This window comes from Zootoca vivipara, chromosome 1 (assembly GCF_963506605.1).
Source record: "Zootoca vivipara chromosome 1, rZooViv1.1, whole genome shotgun sequence".
Lineage (NCBI taxonomy): Eukaryota > Metazoa > Chordata > Lepidosauria > Squamata > Lacertidae > Zootoca > Zootoca vivipara.
The window spans coordinates 81,437,078-81,456,435 of NC_083276.1; the positions used below are offsets into that span (position 1 = coordinate 81,437,078).

The 19,358-nt window shown below is 42.9% G+C and overlaps 1 protein-coding gene across 2 annotated transcripts; it reads right to left on the minus strand.

Moving 5' to 3' along the window:
- Positions 1–17: 17 nt before the first annotated feature.
- On the minus strand, positions 18–18,117 carry ZFP91 (ZFP91 zinc finger protein, atypical E3 ubiquitin ligase). Of its 2 annotated transcripts, none has more exons than XM_035124430.2 (11): positions 16,945–18,117; positions 15,051–15,076; positions 12,293–12,508; positions 11,724–11,760; positions 10,724–10,810; positions 10,273–10,401; positions 8,346–8,393; positions 7,353–7,431; positions 6,942–7,056; positions 3,933–4,032; positions 18–3,473 (listed from the first exon to the last, which is right to left on the minus strand). In XM_035124430.2, exons 1-11 carry the CDS (start codon positions 17,334–17,336, stop codon positions 2,963–2,965), a joined length of 1,740 nt encoding a protein of 579 aa, XP_034980321.1. In that variant the 5' UTR covers positions 17,337–18,117; the 3' UTR covers positions 18–2,962. The 2 variants fall into 2 exon arrangements, with proteins under 2 accessions (XP_034980321.1, XP_034980313.1); XM_035124422.2 differs by having other exon boundaries at positions 8,346–8,396.
- Positions 18,118–19,358: the final 1,241 nt, after the last annotated feature.

A 19,358-nucleotide genomic window follows, 5' to 3' on the forward strand; every position in this document is an offset into this window, starting at 1 on the left:
CTAGTGCAGTTTGCCTCTAGTTCTTCACTATCATCCTGGAAAGCTGCTTCGGGGATTTAGCAGTTCTCCTCCACCCTACAAAGACTGCACCATATTGCCATTGTTCAGAAACTATTTGAAGTAAATGGACCATTTCTAACATACTAAGCTCACCCACCATTGAAAAACCCCTGAGCTTCCTGTTGACATCACTTCTATTGGTGTTCATATAAATGCCGAAGAGAGAATCCATACATATCAGATTAGGAAATAGGCTTATGTTAGCTCTTTTTTTGTGTGGTGCTGGGGTGCAGGATGCACACCATCTCTCACACTGACAGGAAGGGGATCCAATGCTTACACAGCCAAGGTGAGTTTACAGATTGGACAAAACTACAAACTGCTTCCAGAGTGGGTCAGTATCAAATTAGTTACTGTAAACTATCCCATATTACAGAGGAAAGGAGATTATATAGCTTCAGCTCCCAGCACCATGCTTCCTTCCCATGGGAAAAAGCTTATAAGAAGAAAATATAAATAGTTTATTGCAAGTATTATAATAATTGATTGAAGCAAAACTGCATGCGTATGGTGGGAGACACATTAAGGAGAAGCAGCAGGAACAGTTTTATGTCAAGGCAAATGGTTTCAGTTCATAAATCTAGACCAAAAGTTATTCACCCCAGAGTGCAAGGAGCTGACCTGGTTAAACACAAGACAATGTTTCTTTGACAAAATCATACACACACACATACAAAAAAACAAACACACCAACAGAGAGGGGGGGGGAAGATCAACAGAGCTGTCTAGGAAAGGCAAGTAATAAGCTGATGGGCAACTCAAGCTGAGAAAGAACTTCAAGTAGTTTGGCGACTACCTACCTACAGCGAAAGTTAATCGCCCCTACAAAACTGAAAAAGAGCCTATGATCTGCTCTTGGTGGTACAGCAGTGAAATTCCTTGTACTGTAGAAGATAAGAGGGCAGCCCCTTCAGCAGTATACAGAAGAAGCTCTCAACTGCAAATACCTTTCTGGTGTCCACCCTAGTCACAGGATATGTAGCTTCACGTTAAGCCTGTAAAACATGCAGCCTAAAGCCACATGCAGCACACTGCAGCCTAGCAGGTTATTGGCAAACCTCCAACCAGTCTGCAGAAACTGAAGGAACATGAGTTGGTAAATAAAACCCAGGCAGACAGCAATAGTTTGCATCATTTTAGTGCCCCATGGAAATACCCGGTTGATGCTTAGCTTCCAACTCAATAAAGGAGCTCCATTTACACATCTCTCCAGATAATCAAAACTGTGGCTAGGAATAATGCTAGCTAGTGCTATCCAGAGTAATTTGGAACTACATGAGGTAGAACTACAGTATAGACTGAAAAACCTATATCCATAACCACTGATTTAAAAGAGGGTGGCAACATGCCTAAGATCATTCCTCATTCTCAGTTCCTGTTAATATGAATATACTAGGCCAGTAAAATAGAAAAGTAGGTTCGCTGGGATACTTTATCACCACAAGCTGTCAGGTAACAGTCAAAAGCTCATGCAAATTATGTCAAAGTAAATTTTTGAGGTGTCAGTTGCTTTTCTAAGCTCTCCACAAAATGCTAGACATATTGCACTCCTTTGTGATACCCCAATCACCAAGTATGACAGAGACAAGAGGATATGCACCTATGTGAAAATGCTGGATATATGGCCAAGGAGGTCTGGAGCTGCCACCACTCAATGTCAGTTTTGCATCTAAATAGGTTTTTAAGGATTGGGTCCAAGTGTCTTTGGACAGTCAATCTATTCAGCAGTCTATATATAACACATCCTCACAAACAGGCTTTTCCTTAATGGCATTTGCTTACCAAAACTAGAGAAACACAAAACTAATAATGCAACCTAAGTGAGCAAAGCGTTAGGAAAGCTGGGGGAGAGATTAATGGCTGGCGCAGGACAAAGCTTTGAAGTGGGTATTACTTCTTCACAAAGAAATCCTCCCCCTCCAAACAACAACAAATGCTGAAATCTCCCTGTTCACTAGAAAGGGCACAAAGACCTACAGTATTCTGCTACACTAGCACTTCCTTCAAGCAGGGAGATGGACAATTCCTTAACATGGTTTGCTGAAGAGGCTGCTTCCATTTTATACCCCTTAAGAATTGGTTTTGAAAGAAAATCTTCCCTAGACAGCAGCTAAGAGATCTTTTTTTAAAAAAAATAAAAATAAATAAGGAATTTGTTATCACAACTTAAAAACAAGACACGTTCAAAGTGCAAATTTTCTTTTACCAGTCTAGCACCCATTCTTGTTGCCTCTCCTACACAGGGCTTTTGCAGCCAGAGCAACTGTAGAAAAGGATGGCACCCCTCATGAAAAAGTGAGCACCCGAGTGCCAGAATCCCCTTCTCTCTCCTTACTGAGGCAGAAGGAAGGATGAGAGAAAGGGGGAATATATGCTGTTTTACAGCTCATCCTGCTAAAGGGTCCTAAAGTGCCAAGCTATATTCCCAAGCCCTAGAAGGAGAAGTAGGAGCCTGCAAAGGGTCAGAATTCAAGAATGCATAGAAAAGGATGACGTGACCGGGAGGCACAAAGTAGGGTTTTGAAAATGAGATACTGATCCAGAGTACAAACACCTTCAATCTTGCAACACTGGTCAAGAAGCAGGAAGTTTGCTTACTTTGGAAGGGCAGGGAGAGGGATAGGCTCTGGCTGCTTCCCTTCACTGCATTGCAAGAATTCCTTGCTTTGTCAGTCTCTGTGTAAAGGCAACATTCCTCTACAAGAAGGAAATGGTGAAAGAATGTGTAGTGATCCACTCTGGGAGGGAGGAGAGGTGGGGCAGAGGGGGAGCAGGCCCTTTAGTTATTTGACTAGTAATTTAAATGTTTTAGTTTCTCTATACTGAATAAGCTTTTCCCATTTATTTACTTTTTTAAATACAAGTTCAAGTTGTCCCAACACCCATGTGCTCCTTTTCCCTACTAAGGTCCTGTAGAATCAGAATCTTCAATTAGAACTTCAGTGGTCGCTCCAAGGATCTCGGTGTTCATGACCAGCCCTTCCGTACTCTCGCCACTAGCAGTGCCAACAAAGATCTTCCCGTCAGCCATCAGATTGACCCGGTCACCCCCACTGCAATATGCCTTGGGCATCCCGTCAGGGTTCAGCAGTAGACATTCTCCAGGAGTGGTGTTTCCAAGGGGATCTGGTAGAAGGGGGAGGCCCTGGCCATCAGTGGGCGGGACAACCGACTCTGGATTGGTACCCAGGATCTCAGTGCTGGTGATGAGGGCGCCTGCATTGGCTGCCAGGGCTTCAGCAATAAGCACCTCTGGGTGACTCTTAGCCTTATGTGCTACAACGCTGTCTTTTTTCTCAAACTTCTTTCCACAGATATTGCATGAAAACTGGTAAAATGTATCTGCGTCGTGCTTTTTCATGTGCCAGTTCAATGAGGCCTTCTGTCGGCAGGTGAATCCACAGATCTCACATCTAAAGAAAAAAGTGGGGTGGGAAAAGCAAGATTAAATATGGCTGTGAGAATAAAGTATTGTAATTTACAAGAGAAGGGAAACCTAGCCTCAGTCACTGGCCAAATGAGTTGCTCAGCCGTACTTATTTCCTTGCCCCAGAGGTCCTTAGTAGACCTGCCTGTTCCCTGTTAGGCAAGTAGCTGAAAGGTGTCACCAGGGTGAGGGCAGAGAAATTCTGCCTGAATAATTCTGGCACCATACAGATGTTATTTCTGATGCTGATACTACAGGAATTTGATACTTTATACAAATATTTTAGAGCACCTCTGGCCTATCAAGTTGGACAGAATAATTTGAAATAAGTTAAGAAAGAAATAAGACTGGAATACAGAAGGGTAGCCTAAGAAAGGCACCCAAAGATATAGCTGGTCTAATCCCTCAGGACTAGAGATGCAGGACAAAACATGACACTACTTACTGTAATGGCTTCTCGCCTGTGTGGATCATTCGGTGAACAGCCAGATTGTGAGAACTCTTGAAAGCACGGGCACAGTATTCACAAATATAATCCCTTTGATCTGTAAGGCAGCACACAGTATTCTATAATCAAGTCTTGTTCCTAATCAGATCCCTATTTGTAGATCTGGAAAATGTCTTAATGCTCCAATCATAATACTCATGTTTTAAAATGTTTTCCTTGTAAGAGTGTTCAACAATAATAAGTTTAACAGTAACAGGGATATATTTCTCAGCTGAAAATACATTTGTGTATCACTACTAAGCCATTTCTAGACATTGCTTTCATGCATTCTTACTTTTTCTTTTTCACAAGGACTCCAATGAAGAGGGAAGGTATGGAAAACCTCCACACTGGACTTGCAAGGTACACAGGGAGAAATTCAGCATCACACTCTTCTAGTTGCTCCATAAGTGCAAGCATTTCTGTTTGCCCAATGGACCAATCCCCCCCATGCTGTTCTGGGAACTCTTCTGAACTCAATGTATTTAAGGGAGGCATGGGAGGGGAAGCCCCACTGAACTAGTAGGAACCTTTGTGGTGGCTACTGTGCTGCATTAGTTGAATCCAGGCCAGACTATATTTTTTTCCTGGGCCAATCACAGGTAAATAGTATTTCTCTTTGAAGACTATTAAAGTTACACATTGCCCATTTTAAGGTGCCTGTAGGCCACAGCTTCCATACAAATATATACAAGCGGGAAAATGTGCATACTTGCACAAAGCCCTTTCAAAACTTCACCCATAACAGACACTGTCCTCGGAAGAAGCAGTCTGGGTTAGATCAAAACAAATGCAAGAACAAACAGATGTAGCCAGAAATAGGAGGTAGGGCCAGATTTCTCTATAAGGACATTAAATAAAACGTATTGATAGATATAATGTAAAATACTTAATTTGCTTCTGAGTAACAGCTGCTGGTCATTTCTTTTTTATATATAAATAACTAGTATTTCACTTGGTTTCCCCTCTTCCTCACATCAGTTGGGGAACCTCCAGACCATGCTAAATCAGGCTCATGAGACCAGCCAATTTGGCCATCACAGCTCTTTGTGACCAGCCGTGGTCATCTATAATTCACCTGATGTCTAGTAAAAGCTGGCAAATTTAAACAATGCAGGATACAAGCCCCACTGCCAAGGGAAAATAGGAAGCATCCAGCTTAGATTGTTCTCTTGATTGTTCCTTTGCAGCAGGGCTTCCATTTGCCACTGTTCAAACTGACTGCTGAATGCAAGCACCACTACTCTCTGGTGGGTTCAGATCCTTTTGATCTGCTATCAGGTTACTGATACATCTGCCTACTTTTTAAAAGTGGTTCTCCACTCCTGCCCTAAAGATCAGATTCAGTATGAGGGGAATACAGCAGGTGAACCCAACTAACTTTAGGAGGTTGGACCTAGTATTTTGCCTACTGCTTTCTTCTGTACTAGTCATCTTCAACATTTTGAGTGTATATGTGTAGCAGATGGTCTACTTTCTTATCTGAATACTGACATTTCAGTTTACTTTTTATGAATGTCAGAATATATGTATCCAGACAAACATTCTTTAGGATTGTTCAGATCTAAACACTGACACTTGACAAGTTTCAGGCACCAACAATAAAACGGAGAGGGGGAGAAGTGTGCTCATTGGAGAAAAGGTGGGCTATTAGTGTAATAATAAGTAAATAGTAAGTTTAATATTAACCTTTACCAGAAGTGTGTTAAAAGTAATTGCAGCTCCTTTCATATGGAAAAGGATGCCAACATCCTATATAATAATGTGCAAGTGTCTCTGCGTCCAGTCCCTGTGTCCCTGTGTCCACGCTACTGCGCATGTGCCCCACGGACACAGGGATTGGACGCAGAGACTGGACGCACACACACACACTCTCCCCATCCCTCTGCCTACCCTTTACCTGCGGCCGCCAACCGCCGCTCCCGGCCGGACAAGCGCCTCACTGCGCGAGGCTGCTTCCTTTTCCTCTCCCCCCCCCCCGCGACCAGCAGCAAACGGGCGTCGTGCACACGTGCGCACACTCCCCCCTGCCTACAGTTTTCCTCGCAGTCCTCAGAAGAATCGCGGCCTTCTCCTGGGCGCCCGCTGCCCAGCTGGGCTCAGCAGAGTGCCCCGACGAAGCGGTGGCCGTGGGAAGGGCCAGCCACCCCCCCCGCTGCCGCAGAAAGAGGCCGAATCGCGGCCTTCTCCTGGGCGCCCGCTGCCCAGCTGGGCTCAGTGGAGCGCCCCGATGAAGCGGCAGCCGTGGGAGGGGCCAGCTGGCCCCCCCACGTGCCGCCGCCGCAGAAAGAGGCCGAATGTTCTAGCGCCCGTTTATTTAACGGGCTGAATGACACTAGTCTACTATATGGAAGAAACTGATGAACAAGCCACTAGTACTAGGTATACAGATTAACCTCCCTCCACACACACATCAAGTTCATATTTTTGGGTTGGTTTGATGCTGGCTTGTGATAAAAAACTTTGTGATCTAGCATAATCTGCAAGTGCTTATTTTCAAAGCTAGTTTAAGCTGTGACCTAATGGGCATTTTAAGGCCCAAATACACAAAGAGAATTCCTCCACCTTTGCACTGAAGGTTTTATTTCTGCATTTTATTAAACACTGAAATTGCTACAATTTCTATTTGTTGTGCACGTCACACCTGGATTGAGGTTTCACACACCCAAAAAGAAAAACTATTCATTTTCCTCCAGCAGCAGCTGGTGGGGCCATGTTGATTACCTAGCTTCCCAATGCAGAGGTTGCCACCAGTAACTGAGAGACGGCAGTGTTGGGAGGAGCATACTGGCTCTGTCACTGTGCCTGCACTGCACTGCTCTCCCCGCCCCCCCGCCCCCATTAGAGGCAACAACCTTCACATTGGGAATCCAGGTAAACAACACCACACCAGCCTGCTGGCCACTATTGCTTTAGTCTTATATTCTTTAGCAGAGTGTGGGAATTTTGTCTTATAGCCTATATTACCTGTATGGTGTTTGGCATGCCGCAAAAGTTGCTTCTGGAGCCGAAATAGTCTCCCACAAGACGGATGAGGACATACATATTTTTTTTTCAGCAGATGCTGATATTTGATGTGATGCTGAAAACAAGGAAAACTTAGAAGGTTCACAAATATTAAAAAATACTAACAGAAAAAAGGCTCACTGGTAAAGTCAAGCCCAGCATTTGTGACACTTTAGTACATGCATATAAAGGGCAATAATGCAACATTTATTTTATTTATTAAGTTTACATCCTGCCTTTCCTCCTAAAGGATTTTCTAACAACTCATGGTAGTATGAGCGCTAAGGAAAACAGTACTGATTGCACAGGTCTTGGAATTATTTATAACTAAAAATAAATGGATGCAAACAGATAGTAATAAATTATTCTCACCTGCAAATAGCGAGGATGTGCAAGAACTGTGCCACATCCTTCCATCTCACAACGTACATATTGTATTGGGGGCTTTTTCCTAAGAAAAAAAACAGGAGAGAAGAAGATGGGGACAGAATGACATGGAGTACTATTACAAATGTAGACAATACTGTATACTTTTCTAATGAACACAGAGAGGTGGACTGCAAGGGGTCAGCAGTAAAAGAAGCCACATTAGTCTTTTGACATGGAAAAATTCTTTGAAAAACATCAATAAAAATGTTACTGGAAAAAAAGATTTTTCTAGAGTAATTGTGGTTTTCTAAAATCCTTTGCAGAAAAACCTCTGCACTGTTGTGTTCAACACAACTTCTGCACCCCCTTTCTTCAGGGCATGACTCTTAGAGGGACAATCACTGAAACGGTCAGCCATCCCCAGAAGCAACTTTTTGGATCACAATGTATTTGGAAGTTAGAACTGTATACAAGCTGCGTCATTATCCTCTTAACTGGATGGTTTGCAGTTGGGACTATGAAGCTTTGTTTAGGTTTTCTTGCTTTTGTTTAAACATGAATATTATAAATGGTTCCATTAGAGTTGCATAATTAAACATTTCAAAACAACTCACTTTTACAAAGTATGCAAGAATTGAGCAGGAAAATGAAATACAGTATAGAAAAAACAGCACAGAATGGACCTGAATCGAGGATAGAAATTTAATCACTCCTGTAAACATACTGTATCAAATGGGATTAGGTTACTCGAAAAGAGACTAGTGTAAGCAAGCCTTAAAATAAGCCCACAGAAGGTACTAGTTCGTTCCCATGCAGACTGCAGAGAAGGGAAACTCGCTCCTGCTAGGATACACAGAAGTCTTCTCTCATTTTTTATATGCAAAACTAAATGCATGGGGAGGATCTGCCTCAACAGAACTTTAGATAACCAGTATCCAGTTAGCTAAGTTTATATTGTATCACTATATTAATATAGAAAAAGTAAAAGGAGCTCACCTCCTTTTGGGAAGTCGTGGACTCTTGTCATCTTTTCTCCTCCTTCCTCTTCTAGAACAAGACCACCAGGGCAAAAACAAAAACAAAGAGAAAAAGAAAGCACAATTACTGATGTACAAGCAAAGGGAACTATTCTTCAGATGGCAAGTTGATTAATGACAAAATCTACCACTAAAATAGAACATGTACAGCACAGAACAAGTAGCTTATTCACAATAAAATGTAACTTAGTTACATACATTTCTGTTATTCGGCTGCCACAGAACTCATTCTAACATAACCAACCCCCAAACAAGCAGATGTAAGGTAAAGGTAAAGGACCCCTGGACAGTTAAGTCCAGTCAAAGGCAACTGGGGTGTGACACTCATCTTGCTTTTCAGGCCAAGGGAGCCGGTGTTTACTCACAGCTTTCTGGGGTCATGTGGAAAGCATAACTAAACCACTACTGGTGCACAGAGGACTGTGACAAGTGCCAGAGCGCACAGAAACGTCGTTTACCTTCCCAACGCAGCAGTACCTACGTATCTATTTGCAGTGGTATGCTTTCAAATTGCTAGATTTGCAGAAGCTGGGGCAGAGCAATGGGAGCTCCCCCCACAGCGTAGATTCGAACTGCCAACCTTCCAATGCGCAAGCCAAGAGGCTCAGTGGTTTAGACTACAGTGTCACCTGCGTCCCAACGTACAACTTTCAGAAGACATAAATTCTAGTACTGCAACACGTTTTTTCTAATAGGAACTTCTTTTCATTAAGGGATATCTCCAGAGACCTAAAACCTTCACCTGGCTTTCTAATCAAACCAATTCCTTGAGGTCTTGTCAACCCCTCCCTTCTAGTCTTGTGGTATATGTGTGCAGGCAAAGTAAAGGAAAATCTTTGCAATGGGGTTTTGTGAAAAGTACACTGCTGCCTTCTACTTCAAAAGCAGAGGGAAGAGATATAATCCCTCCCTCCTTCTCCTCTGTGGAGGGAAGAAGAGGTAGTCTCTCTCTCACACAAGATTATTGTTATTTATTAAACTTACTAAGTTTTTTATTTACTTACAAAAACTCAAAGTGATTTATAACAATATAGATAGGCTTTTACAGAAAATGCAAGCAATATCCTTTTCACTGTTTCTGTTTCTTAGAACACTCCCATGGGAAGGGTGAGAAATCCCTGATCATCACCTCTATGAAGGATCTCAAAGAGAAAAGTGAGGTGTCTTTCCCTGCCCACTAAGTCCTAGCATGCAGTCCTAAATTTGGCCCAGAGCATCTATTTGGGAGGGATACAATTAGCCAACTCCAGGATCATTATTTGCCCCTACCCTCAGTACCATCAATATAGCATGGATGCTACAAGAACACAATGTTTCATACACCTTAAAATTCTGGAATTTAATTTGTGTACACAACACAACTGTAGGATCTAGTACCCCTTGCCCTCAAAAAGAGAAATGCTGCAAGTTTCTATATCTTATCTAGTAAACAAAGACCCAAAACCATGAGTGCAGGAAATCTCCTATAAATGATCAGATGCCACAGGTTCTTCAGAAACAAATGAATATAATGTGCTTGTACAATGCAACACTCCCCATCCTAAATCTGTTCTGGATTTCCTCCTCAACACTCAAGAGCCAATTTGGGAAGAAGAAAAGAGAGAAGTGAAGTTCCATTGGGTGAATGAAAGTTGTTCTGTTTATGCACTGACTTTGTTAGATTCAATTCAATAACTTATTTGTACTCAGTGTAATGCCATGCAAAAGCAGCAGATAACTTCAATGTTGCTAGAATACCAGCTAGCAGAAAGTAATGAACCAGACATTCTTCTTGGTTTAAAAATCTACAGAACCACTCAACTGCAGACTTCATAACATGGGTGATATAGAAATTAATTTTGACCACATTAAGAGGCTTGTGCACAAAGCCATAGAATTTTACTCACTTCCTAGGTGGCTCCTCATCTTCTCGAAACTCACTTTCTTCTTTGACTTCCACCTCCACTTTAATCTCTTTCTGTTTCTCTTTTTCTTCTTTTCCCTTCCCTGTTTTTTTCTTCTGCTTTGGAGCTTCCCTGCAGAAACAGACATCACATATTCTCTAAGACATCACATATTCTCTACTTCAGGAAACCTTTCATCTGCAGTTTGGCAACAACCTGAATCTTCTAGACTTTTCTTCAACATGGATTTTGAGGCGCTTCAAGTTTTCATGTTTGCTATCCTTGTAATTAGTAAACATGCCTTGGTCTCTGCCGATTTTTAAAGACTCCAGTTGCTCACAAAAGTGGGAACTTAATATTTGTGTGTTTAACTATGGGTCTGAATGGCAGCTATTCCATTAGCCCATCAGACTAACGACATACAATTCCTCTTTGCTTGGAAAATGAAACACACCTGTCTAAATGTGGTTTATAGGTTTCATCTCTGGGATCATCTTTGAAAGGAACCTCTTCTTCACTGATAAGCATTTCTTCTTCATCACTGTTGATGCAGTGAAAAGGAGAAAAGAAAGTGAAAGGATGAACAGAAGTTATATATCAACATATTCCTGGACATAGAAAGAACAGTATAAACTTCATACACTTTTTCTGGGCCCTACAATATTATGCACAGAGTACACACTAGACAAAAGGCACTTTTTCTGGAACATGCCACAGAGACAGCAAGCTATCTGACTCTGTTGGAGACTGCATCAAATTTGTTGTCGTTGTTGTTTAGTCGTGTCCGACTCTTCATGACCCCATGGACCAGAGCACGCCAGGCAATCCTGTCTTCCACTGCCTCCCCCAGTTTGGTCAGACTCATGTTTGTGGCTTCGAGAACACTGTCCAACCATCTCGTCCTCTGTCGTCCCCTTCTCGTTGTGCCCCCAATCTTTCCCAACATCAAGGTCTTTTCCAGGGAGTCTTCTCTTCTCATGAGGTGGCCAAAGTACTGGAGCCTCAGCTTCAGGATCTGTCCTTCCAGTGAGCACTCAGGGCTGATTTCCTTCAGAATGGATAGGTTTGATCTTCTTGCAGTCCAAGTTGAACTAACATTATCTAAATCATTCTCTTTGTAACAATCTCTTTAGGTATATCTTCTATTTTTCTATCAATTTCAATGGTTAACAACTTAGCCCTCACCAGTTCTAAAACTGGCTGAGCATTTATTTATACGGTAGACAGTTAATCCCCAATGCTTCAAACCCCGGCTACTGGCAATATTTCTATCAGGTAACATAATAGGGCCACAGGTTAGCTTCCCCTAACTTTAGACCATCATTTGTATGCTTCAAGCATCTTTGAGTGATATTTTAGCCTGACAGCTACCTTGTTGGGAACAGTTTCTTATGCGCAAACCAATATTCTAAATACACTAAGTATGGAAGAACACGGCAATCAAAACTTCTTACCTGATTCCAGCTGGAGGTGAATGCTCTTCTGTGACCTCTAAAAGTTAGAAACAAAAGCATATTTTTATCTTAATAAGTATGGGCAGTAATCATCAGCACCTGAGAACTATAGCGCTGCATCAAAATGATGCAACATGTCAAATATCCATATCATGGTTATGTATGGAGATGCTGTTTCCAGTTTTGCACAAAAACGAAAATACATAAGAATACATGAGAAAATAACAAGCCCAAGCCACACAGGCATCAATAGTAATGAAATGTGTTGTGTGAAATGCTAATAGCTTGCATTTTAACAATTAAGCTATATTTGCACCTGGTCTGTGTTGCACATGACTACATGGGCAAAAACTATTTTTAGTAACTGTCAACCTTAAGGCACAATACTAATTTGTGGCTTTCAAATCCTATAAATTTTATGCTTTACATTACAATAAGGTTGGGGAACTTCAAATGCAGTCTTCCAAGCCTCTCCATCTGGTGCTTAGGACTCTCTTCACATCATACCCTAGGCCACACTCCTTACTGGTCCTGCTTTGCATTTTTCAAGGACTGAAAGCAGTACATACCGAATTCTAGCTGGTCTGTGTTTGGTTCTGATTTGCAGATGAGCTGCAAAGACCCAGTCTTGGATCTAGAGCTCCGTGAATTATCTGTATCACACTGACGAACAGCAGCCGCTGCCCTGTTGCTACGCCAGCCCCGACTGGGCCTGGCTATTCCGACTGGGGTTCCAGCAGCAAGAATATTTGAGACTTCTTCCTCTTCTGTCTCTTCTTTGGGATCTGTAATATAAATATAAGTAACAGATGATGATGATTATTTGTTAGTTGCTTTACTCATGGAAATGATACAAAGGAACTTATAGGGACAACAGAAATAATATAACCAATTACAATAAACACGATCAATAAAAACCTTAAAACCCCAACTTTTTACAAATAAAAGATACAGGCAGTGACCATTTAGTGTGTGTCCAATTGATGTATGACCACCGACAATCACACCACTTTCGTCCCCAGAATGAGCAGGGAGGGCTGACGCCCAACCTCTGACACATGCAATAACCTGGTATGCAACTGCCACGCAAATGAGGAGTTGCCTGTATTACAGATCTTGCCTCACTTATTTTAAATATAGATGTATTTTAAAGGCTTCCAAGGGCCAAAAAGCGCAGGTAAAAAGGGAAGTTTTTGCCCTGTGCCTAAAAGATGGCACCAGGCAAGACTCTTTGGTGAGAGAATTCCACAAGCAGGAAATCACCACTGAAAAGGCCTGCTCTCCTGTTACAATCCTACAGACCTCCCAGGGCCCACAGAGAAGGGCCTCAAATGATGTACACAGAGACCAGGTCAGTTTATCTGAATCAAGAATTTTTTGTTTATAAATATTGCTTTTGCTGTGATACTACCCACCCTGGGTAGTCTCCTGTCAATACCTAGTCAGCACCAATAGTAAATATGAACCTGTTCACCTGGGCCTTTGATATGTTATACCAGTTTTACTTTCTCTTAGATACAGATATATTTTTTATATTCTAATGGTGGTCAATGTGCTTGATTTTTCATGAACTGACTTACGTTGTACACTACTTTGGCAACTTCTAGTTTCAAAGAGGAATATAAACTGTAATAAGTAAATAGGCAATGCTCTTTATAATAGGCTGCTCTGTGCAATCACTTTTATACAAAACAAATAACCTCTTCTTATTCATTCTTTCTTCCAGTGATTGCTTTTGATACTGTTCATTGCACCTATTCTGGATCAAATGCATTTCTTAAAAATAGTTGACACAAAATGGACACATTGTTCCAAGATAACTGTCAACACTTGTCTGAAGCTACCAATACATCTATACACCATCTAAAAATGTTTGCTCTAACAATCCCAATACAGTACTTCTTACCTTCCACAACCTAACCTATGAGTCTGTATGAGCAAGTAGATAATAAATCAATAAATGTTGACATGTAGGACACTTGCTGTGTGATTATCTAATATAAGGCAATTTAAATCTGGCTATAGGAAAGCTCCAACAGTAGTAAGGAGAAAGACACCTGCGCACAAAGCTCTCCAATAGGAAACAATTTGTCCTACCCCTCCTGAAATATTTTGCTCTCTGGGTAAACTCTTAATTTTTACATTTAAGGAAGGAGAAAAATAACATTGGGCTTTTTGGAAGAAACAAGAGTGCTAATTCAGTGGACAGGCATTTCTCACTGGTACAAACAGCAGCAAACGAGTCTTTACAAAGGACCCGAAACCTTCTGAAAGAAAGAAAAAACTACTACAGAGTAGCTGAGTCTTTGACAGAGGGCCCTCAGCAAGTTGAAAGAAAGTAGAGCTTATATGTCTATGTCTAACTACATTTATTTGGCAGAAACAGCTCCTTCAAGGTCCAAGAAAAGGCTGATCAACCCCCCTCACCCCTCATAATCTTAGCTAGCAGAAAAGAGGAAATAGGACTCGCAACTCATATTAGAAGACACAGGATGCGGTTACCATACCCTGCTTCAGACATGCCAGTTTCAAATAATTAAATAATGTACTATTTGATTATTAATGAAATGTAGCTATCCTGGAAGTAGGTCTCCCACATTTTAATTAATTATATTATCAGGAAACCCAAGAGGAAATATATACTAAAGATATCTAAAAAGAGATGCTTTCTTTAAATACATCAGCTACAGATAAAAAGACAGTAAAACTGTTGGATGGCAAAAACTAAAGTGTGTTTTGAAGTAATTAAAGGTATATAGCAGGCAAATGAATGATCGGTATCAGTTGTAACTAAAGGTGCATCAGACATAGCCACATCTGACCCACCATTCATTGACAAGATATATGACCAATGTATATGCGTACATATGACCAATAAAAGAAGTGATCATATTACATTTTAAATTATAATTGGCAAAAAAGTGACAAGTGAGCAGATCCAGATGGGACTCATCTAGCCCATGAAATTGACAGTACGGTAGTTTAAGACAAACAGATTGAAGTAGAGCAGACAATGTGAAATCAACTCATGGAATTCATTTACATGAGATGTTTTGATAACCATAAGAGTTAAGATCATTTTTTATAATATTTAGTTAAGTTCAGAACAGATTCTATCAATCAGCTGTTATTACCCATAATAGCTAAAAATGAAACAATGGACTGAAGCAATACATCTCCGTGATTCTACAGTTGGTAAGAAACAATTTCTACTATTCATGTGAACCTCTCCAGGATATCCAGATGCTTACAAGTAGGGAATGGATTGCCAGGCTAAATACAGTTGAGGAGACTAATTGTATTTTATGTGACACATTCAAATCTTACCTTTCACCACAGTTTTATCCAGGCATCTGAAATGAAATTAAATACATGGTGAATTTCTGCTGAAACCACTAACACAACAGCATGATAAATAAGATTTATTCTAAGCATTGTATCTGCTTCAACAAAATATATGTTCCTTCTCAGGAAGTTTCATAATTAAGGATGGTTGTAGGGGTTAAAGCAGGCATAGGCAACCTTTGGCCCTCCAGATGTTTTGGCCTACAACTCCCATGTCCTAGCTAACAACTCTTCCATGTCCTAGCTAACAAGACCAGTGGTCAGGGATGATGGGGATTGTAGTCCAAAACATCTGAAGAGCCGAAGGTTGCCTATGCCTGGGTTAAAGCATTGCACTAGGAACAAGGAAATACATGTCCAAAATTCCACTCAGTCAAACACTATCTTTTATTCTAGCCAACTTCATAGGATTGTTGTGAGGAGAAAGCTGGGAGAGAAAGCATCACATATATTGCTTTGAGCTCCTTAGAGAGGACATAACGTTTTGTAATTAAGCAAAAGGTACACAGCTGTGCTCACAAGTGCTAATACTATATGTTTAGGAAAAATTTCAGAAAATGTATTTTTTGGGCCACAAATGTTGAGAAATGTCCTAAATGTCAGTCCTGGTTTTCCAGTTCTCTCTCACAACTACTTCATTCAGAAGGGTGGTGGGAATGGGTGATTGGCTGATAGGTGTGGTAAACCTGTTGACAACTGTTAACAACTGCAATTGGTCTTACAGGAAAAAGCAAGGGGTGAGCTGGCTAAAAACAGCTTTATCATGTATAATGAGATAAGAATCCAATGTCTCTTTTCAGACCAGGTCTCTCCATGGTTTTAAGTTTGGTATTAAGTTGCAACTTCCCTTTCCAGTCTATTTCTGAAATTCTTTTGTAATAGAATGTCCCGGGAGATTGAAGTGTTCTCCTACTGGTTTAGACTCTGTCTTGTGATTCCTGACGACATTCAAGTGCTAAGCTATTTGATTTATTTTATTACAGTTATTCATTACTTTTCAGGGCCAAGTCTGAAAGAAAGCACCAAACTTTCTCCCAACACTTTTCCCCACCAAAAAAAAGGGGGAGGGGAAAACAAAAGTACTGAGTCTAAGCCAGATTTCTTCAGCAAAGACCACACAATGCCACCCCACTTCAGGGCCCGCACCCCTGGAAGCATTTATTACCACTAACGTTCAACCCTCCCTAGCCACTGGACTAGTCTCCTATGAAGTTAAGCTGACCCTGTATAGCAGGGGCAGGCAACCTAAGGCCTGGCGGTCAGATGCATCCCAATTGCCTTCTAAATCTGGCCTGCGGACAGTCCGGGAATTAGTGTGTTTTTACATGAGTAGAATGTGTCCTTTTATTTAAAATGCATCTCTGGGTTATTTGTGCGGCATAGGAATTCATTCCCCCCCCCAAAAAAAAATAGTCCGGCCCACCACATGGTCCACGACTGAAAAAGGATGCTGACCCCTGCTGTATAGAAACTGGCCCTACAACAGTCAGGGGCGTGTGCCTTAATCCCCAATTAGTAATGTAACCGTACCTAATTAACATGAACACGCAGAGATGCTGTGTGCTTCCCCGTGGAGACTTCCCTACTTTGCAGCCTGAAATAATTCTGGGGATATTTACCTAGAAGAAAGCCGACTTGAACTCTGTGGGGCTGACTTCAGAGTAAACATGCTCAGGATTACACAGCACGCGAAGCGCGCGGCATTCTCGTCTCCGGTCGTTGCCATAACGCAAAGAGGCGCACAAAGTGAAGCAACGCGGCCAAGTTACTGAATGTACGTTTTCGCAAAGCCATTAGGGGCAAAGTGAGGATGCGACAGGGAAGGGGGGAGAAGCAACCCCTTTCTCTTTCACCAGCGAGCACCGCCAATACTCACGAGGCGCGCGGGCTCTCCTTCCTGCCGGCAGCGCCAGGCGGAGCGGCGGTTGGTTGCGGCTCAGCCTCGGAGCCGGGCACCGACGGCGTCTCGGGCTCCTGGTTCTGCCGGGCGCCAGGGCTACTGCGGCGGCGGCGGGGATATTCGGCCTTTCTTCGGCGTGATGCGGCGGCGGCAGCAGCAGCAGCGGCGGCGGCCGCCCGTCCCCGGTCTCGGCCTCCTCGGAGCACCCGACTGCCGCCGGACTCCTCCCCCTGTCCAGCAGCGGCTGCGGGAGTGGGCGGGGGACGCCGGCGGCCGCTGGGAGGCGGAGCGCTTGCCTCTTCGCTTTCTCGTGGCTCCTGCTGCGGCTCTTCCTCCTGCGTCTCCGCCTGCTCGGGCGCCCCCGGCATCAGAGCAGCTGGCGGCGGCGGCTCAAAGGGCGGCCCAAGCGGCGGCGGCTGCTGCCCCTCCTGTTCGTGACAGCAGCGCCGAGCGCTCACCCCGCCTCTGTACAGCGGGCCCCCGCCCTCCCGCAACGAGCGAGGCCAATCAAGAGCGAGTTCGGAGTTCAGGCCGGACGCAAGGTCGCCCCCCTCGCTCTGCGCCAGCCAGTCAGAAGGGAAGGTGCCGGACACACCCCACCCACCACTCTCCCGACTCCACCAATCGGCGTCGCCAAGCCCGGCTGGCTCAGGACACTCCAATCAACGGGCGAGTCTCGTCGGGGGCGCGCGCGCGCTGTCGGAATCCTGACCGTGGCGCGCGCGTCGTAGAGCGGAGCCGTTTAACAGTTATCTCTCGCGCGCCAAATGTCCTTCGTTACACTGAGGAAGGGGCATCGTTGCTGAGTCTTCTCTCTCTATCTCGAGCTATGGAACCCTCACTGCCGCGCAGTGACGCTGTTCCCGCCAAGCCCTCAGTCCTGCCGTTGTCGCCCCCTCCCCCCCCGTCCGCTCCGCAGTTTGGGCCGGTCTGGTAACCCAGAGCCTCTTGTTTTGACGAAAGAAACGAAAAGAGATTCGGTACCTTCCGAAAACCTGTTTCCCTGAGCTTCACGCCGTCCTCGTTACTCGGAGCTTCACGTTCGGGAAGGATTTAAAAGGAAAAAAAAAACATTGTAGCTTCTCCTTTAAGAAAAAAAAGCACCGTCGTGTGGCGGGTGAAAGTCGGTGACAAAATGGCGTCCAATGAGGAGAGGCGGGACTTGCGGAGGACGCGCGCATTTCCGCTCTCGCGGCTAGAACTGCGCAGCTGCCGGCCGAGCCGGCATTATGGGAATTGTAGTTTATAGTTATGCGTACAAGCCGAGGAAGAGTGAGTCCCATTGGCCACAGCAGGATTTACTCCGAGTAGATATGCATAGAGTTCGGCTGTACTGTATGTCTGAAATCCCACATTCTCTTACCTAGGGAGCAGGACCCAGTACATTTAATGGAACCTATTGCTAAATAAGGTTGCACTGGAAAGCATTATAAGGCCAGAATGCATGCTTCTCTTGGGATAATTCATTGACTACTCCCAAACGACCAACATGCATACAGGTATCTGCACCTTGAAGAAGTGCATTCCTCTGGCAAACAGCTCTTACTATCAGAAAGTTCTTTCTGATGCTTAGTTGGAACCTGCTTTCTTGTAGCTTATTGTAATATTCAATTTCAAAAACACTTATTCTTTGTAACTTTTAATTGTAAACCAAACAAATTAAACTCTTACTCTGAATGCTTATTTTTGAGTTTTCTGCCTGCCTCCTTTACTGTATTTTCATATTTTGTAACAGCCTTAACACACAAACCCCCAATCCAGAGTTCAGTTCAGTAACAAAAAGAACAATAATTTTATAAAATGTTACATATTAACAATTATAAGATACTTTTTGCTAAATGTAACCATATTTTCAAAATGTTACAGAGGAGAAGTCATGGCAGTCTGTAACGGCAACAAGAAAGTTATTAGGAGGGGTGAAGGAAAAGGAGGGGGTGGAACCCTCTTGCACAAGCACAACTATTTGGTTGAATTCGGACATAAGTCTTTAAGGTGCAACATGACTTGTTTTTTAAATGTTGACAGAATTGAAGGGTTATACTTGTGTTGAGTAATATGCAGTGCTTTTGACTCAGGAGGACACATACCCCTAAACATTTTGTGAATCTTTGTACTTTTGTCCATTTACTGTATTTTTCCCCCTGATTTGAACTACAAAATGGTGGTTTTCTTGAGTAAAAATGAGAGTATCCCTAAACATTTTTAAAGGAAAAGAAAACACTGGTAATATGTATGTTTACAGATAACAATTCTATTCAGAAAAATACACGGCTTGAACAGATACTTTCAGGGCTATATGTAAATTAGCATACAATTCCATTGGGAAAGATTCTCCAGGTGTCCCTAATTTCCAGGGTTTCCAGGGACATCCCTGATTTAGAGAAGCCACC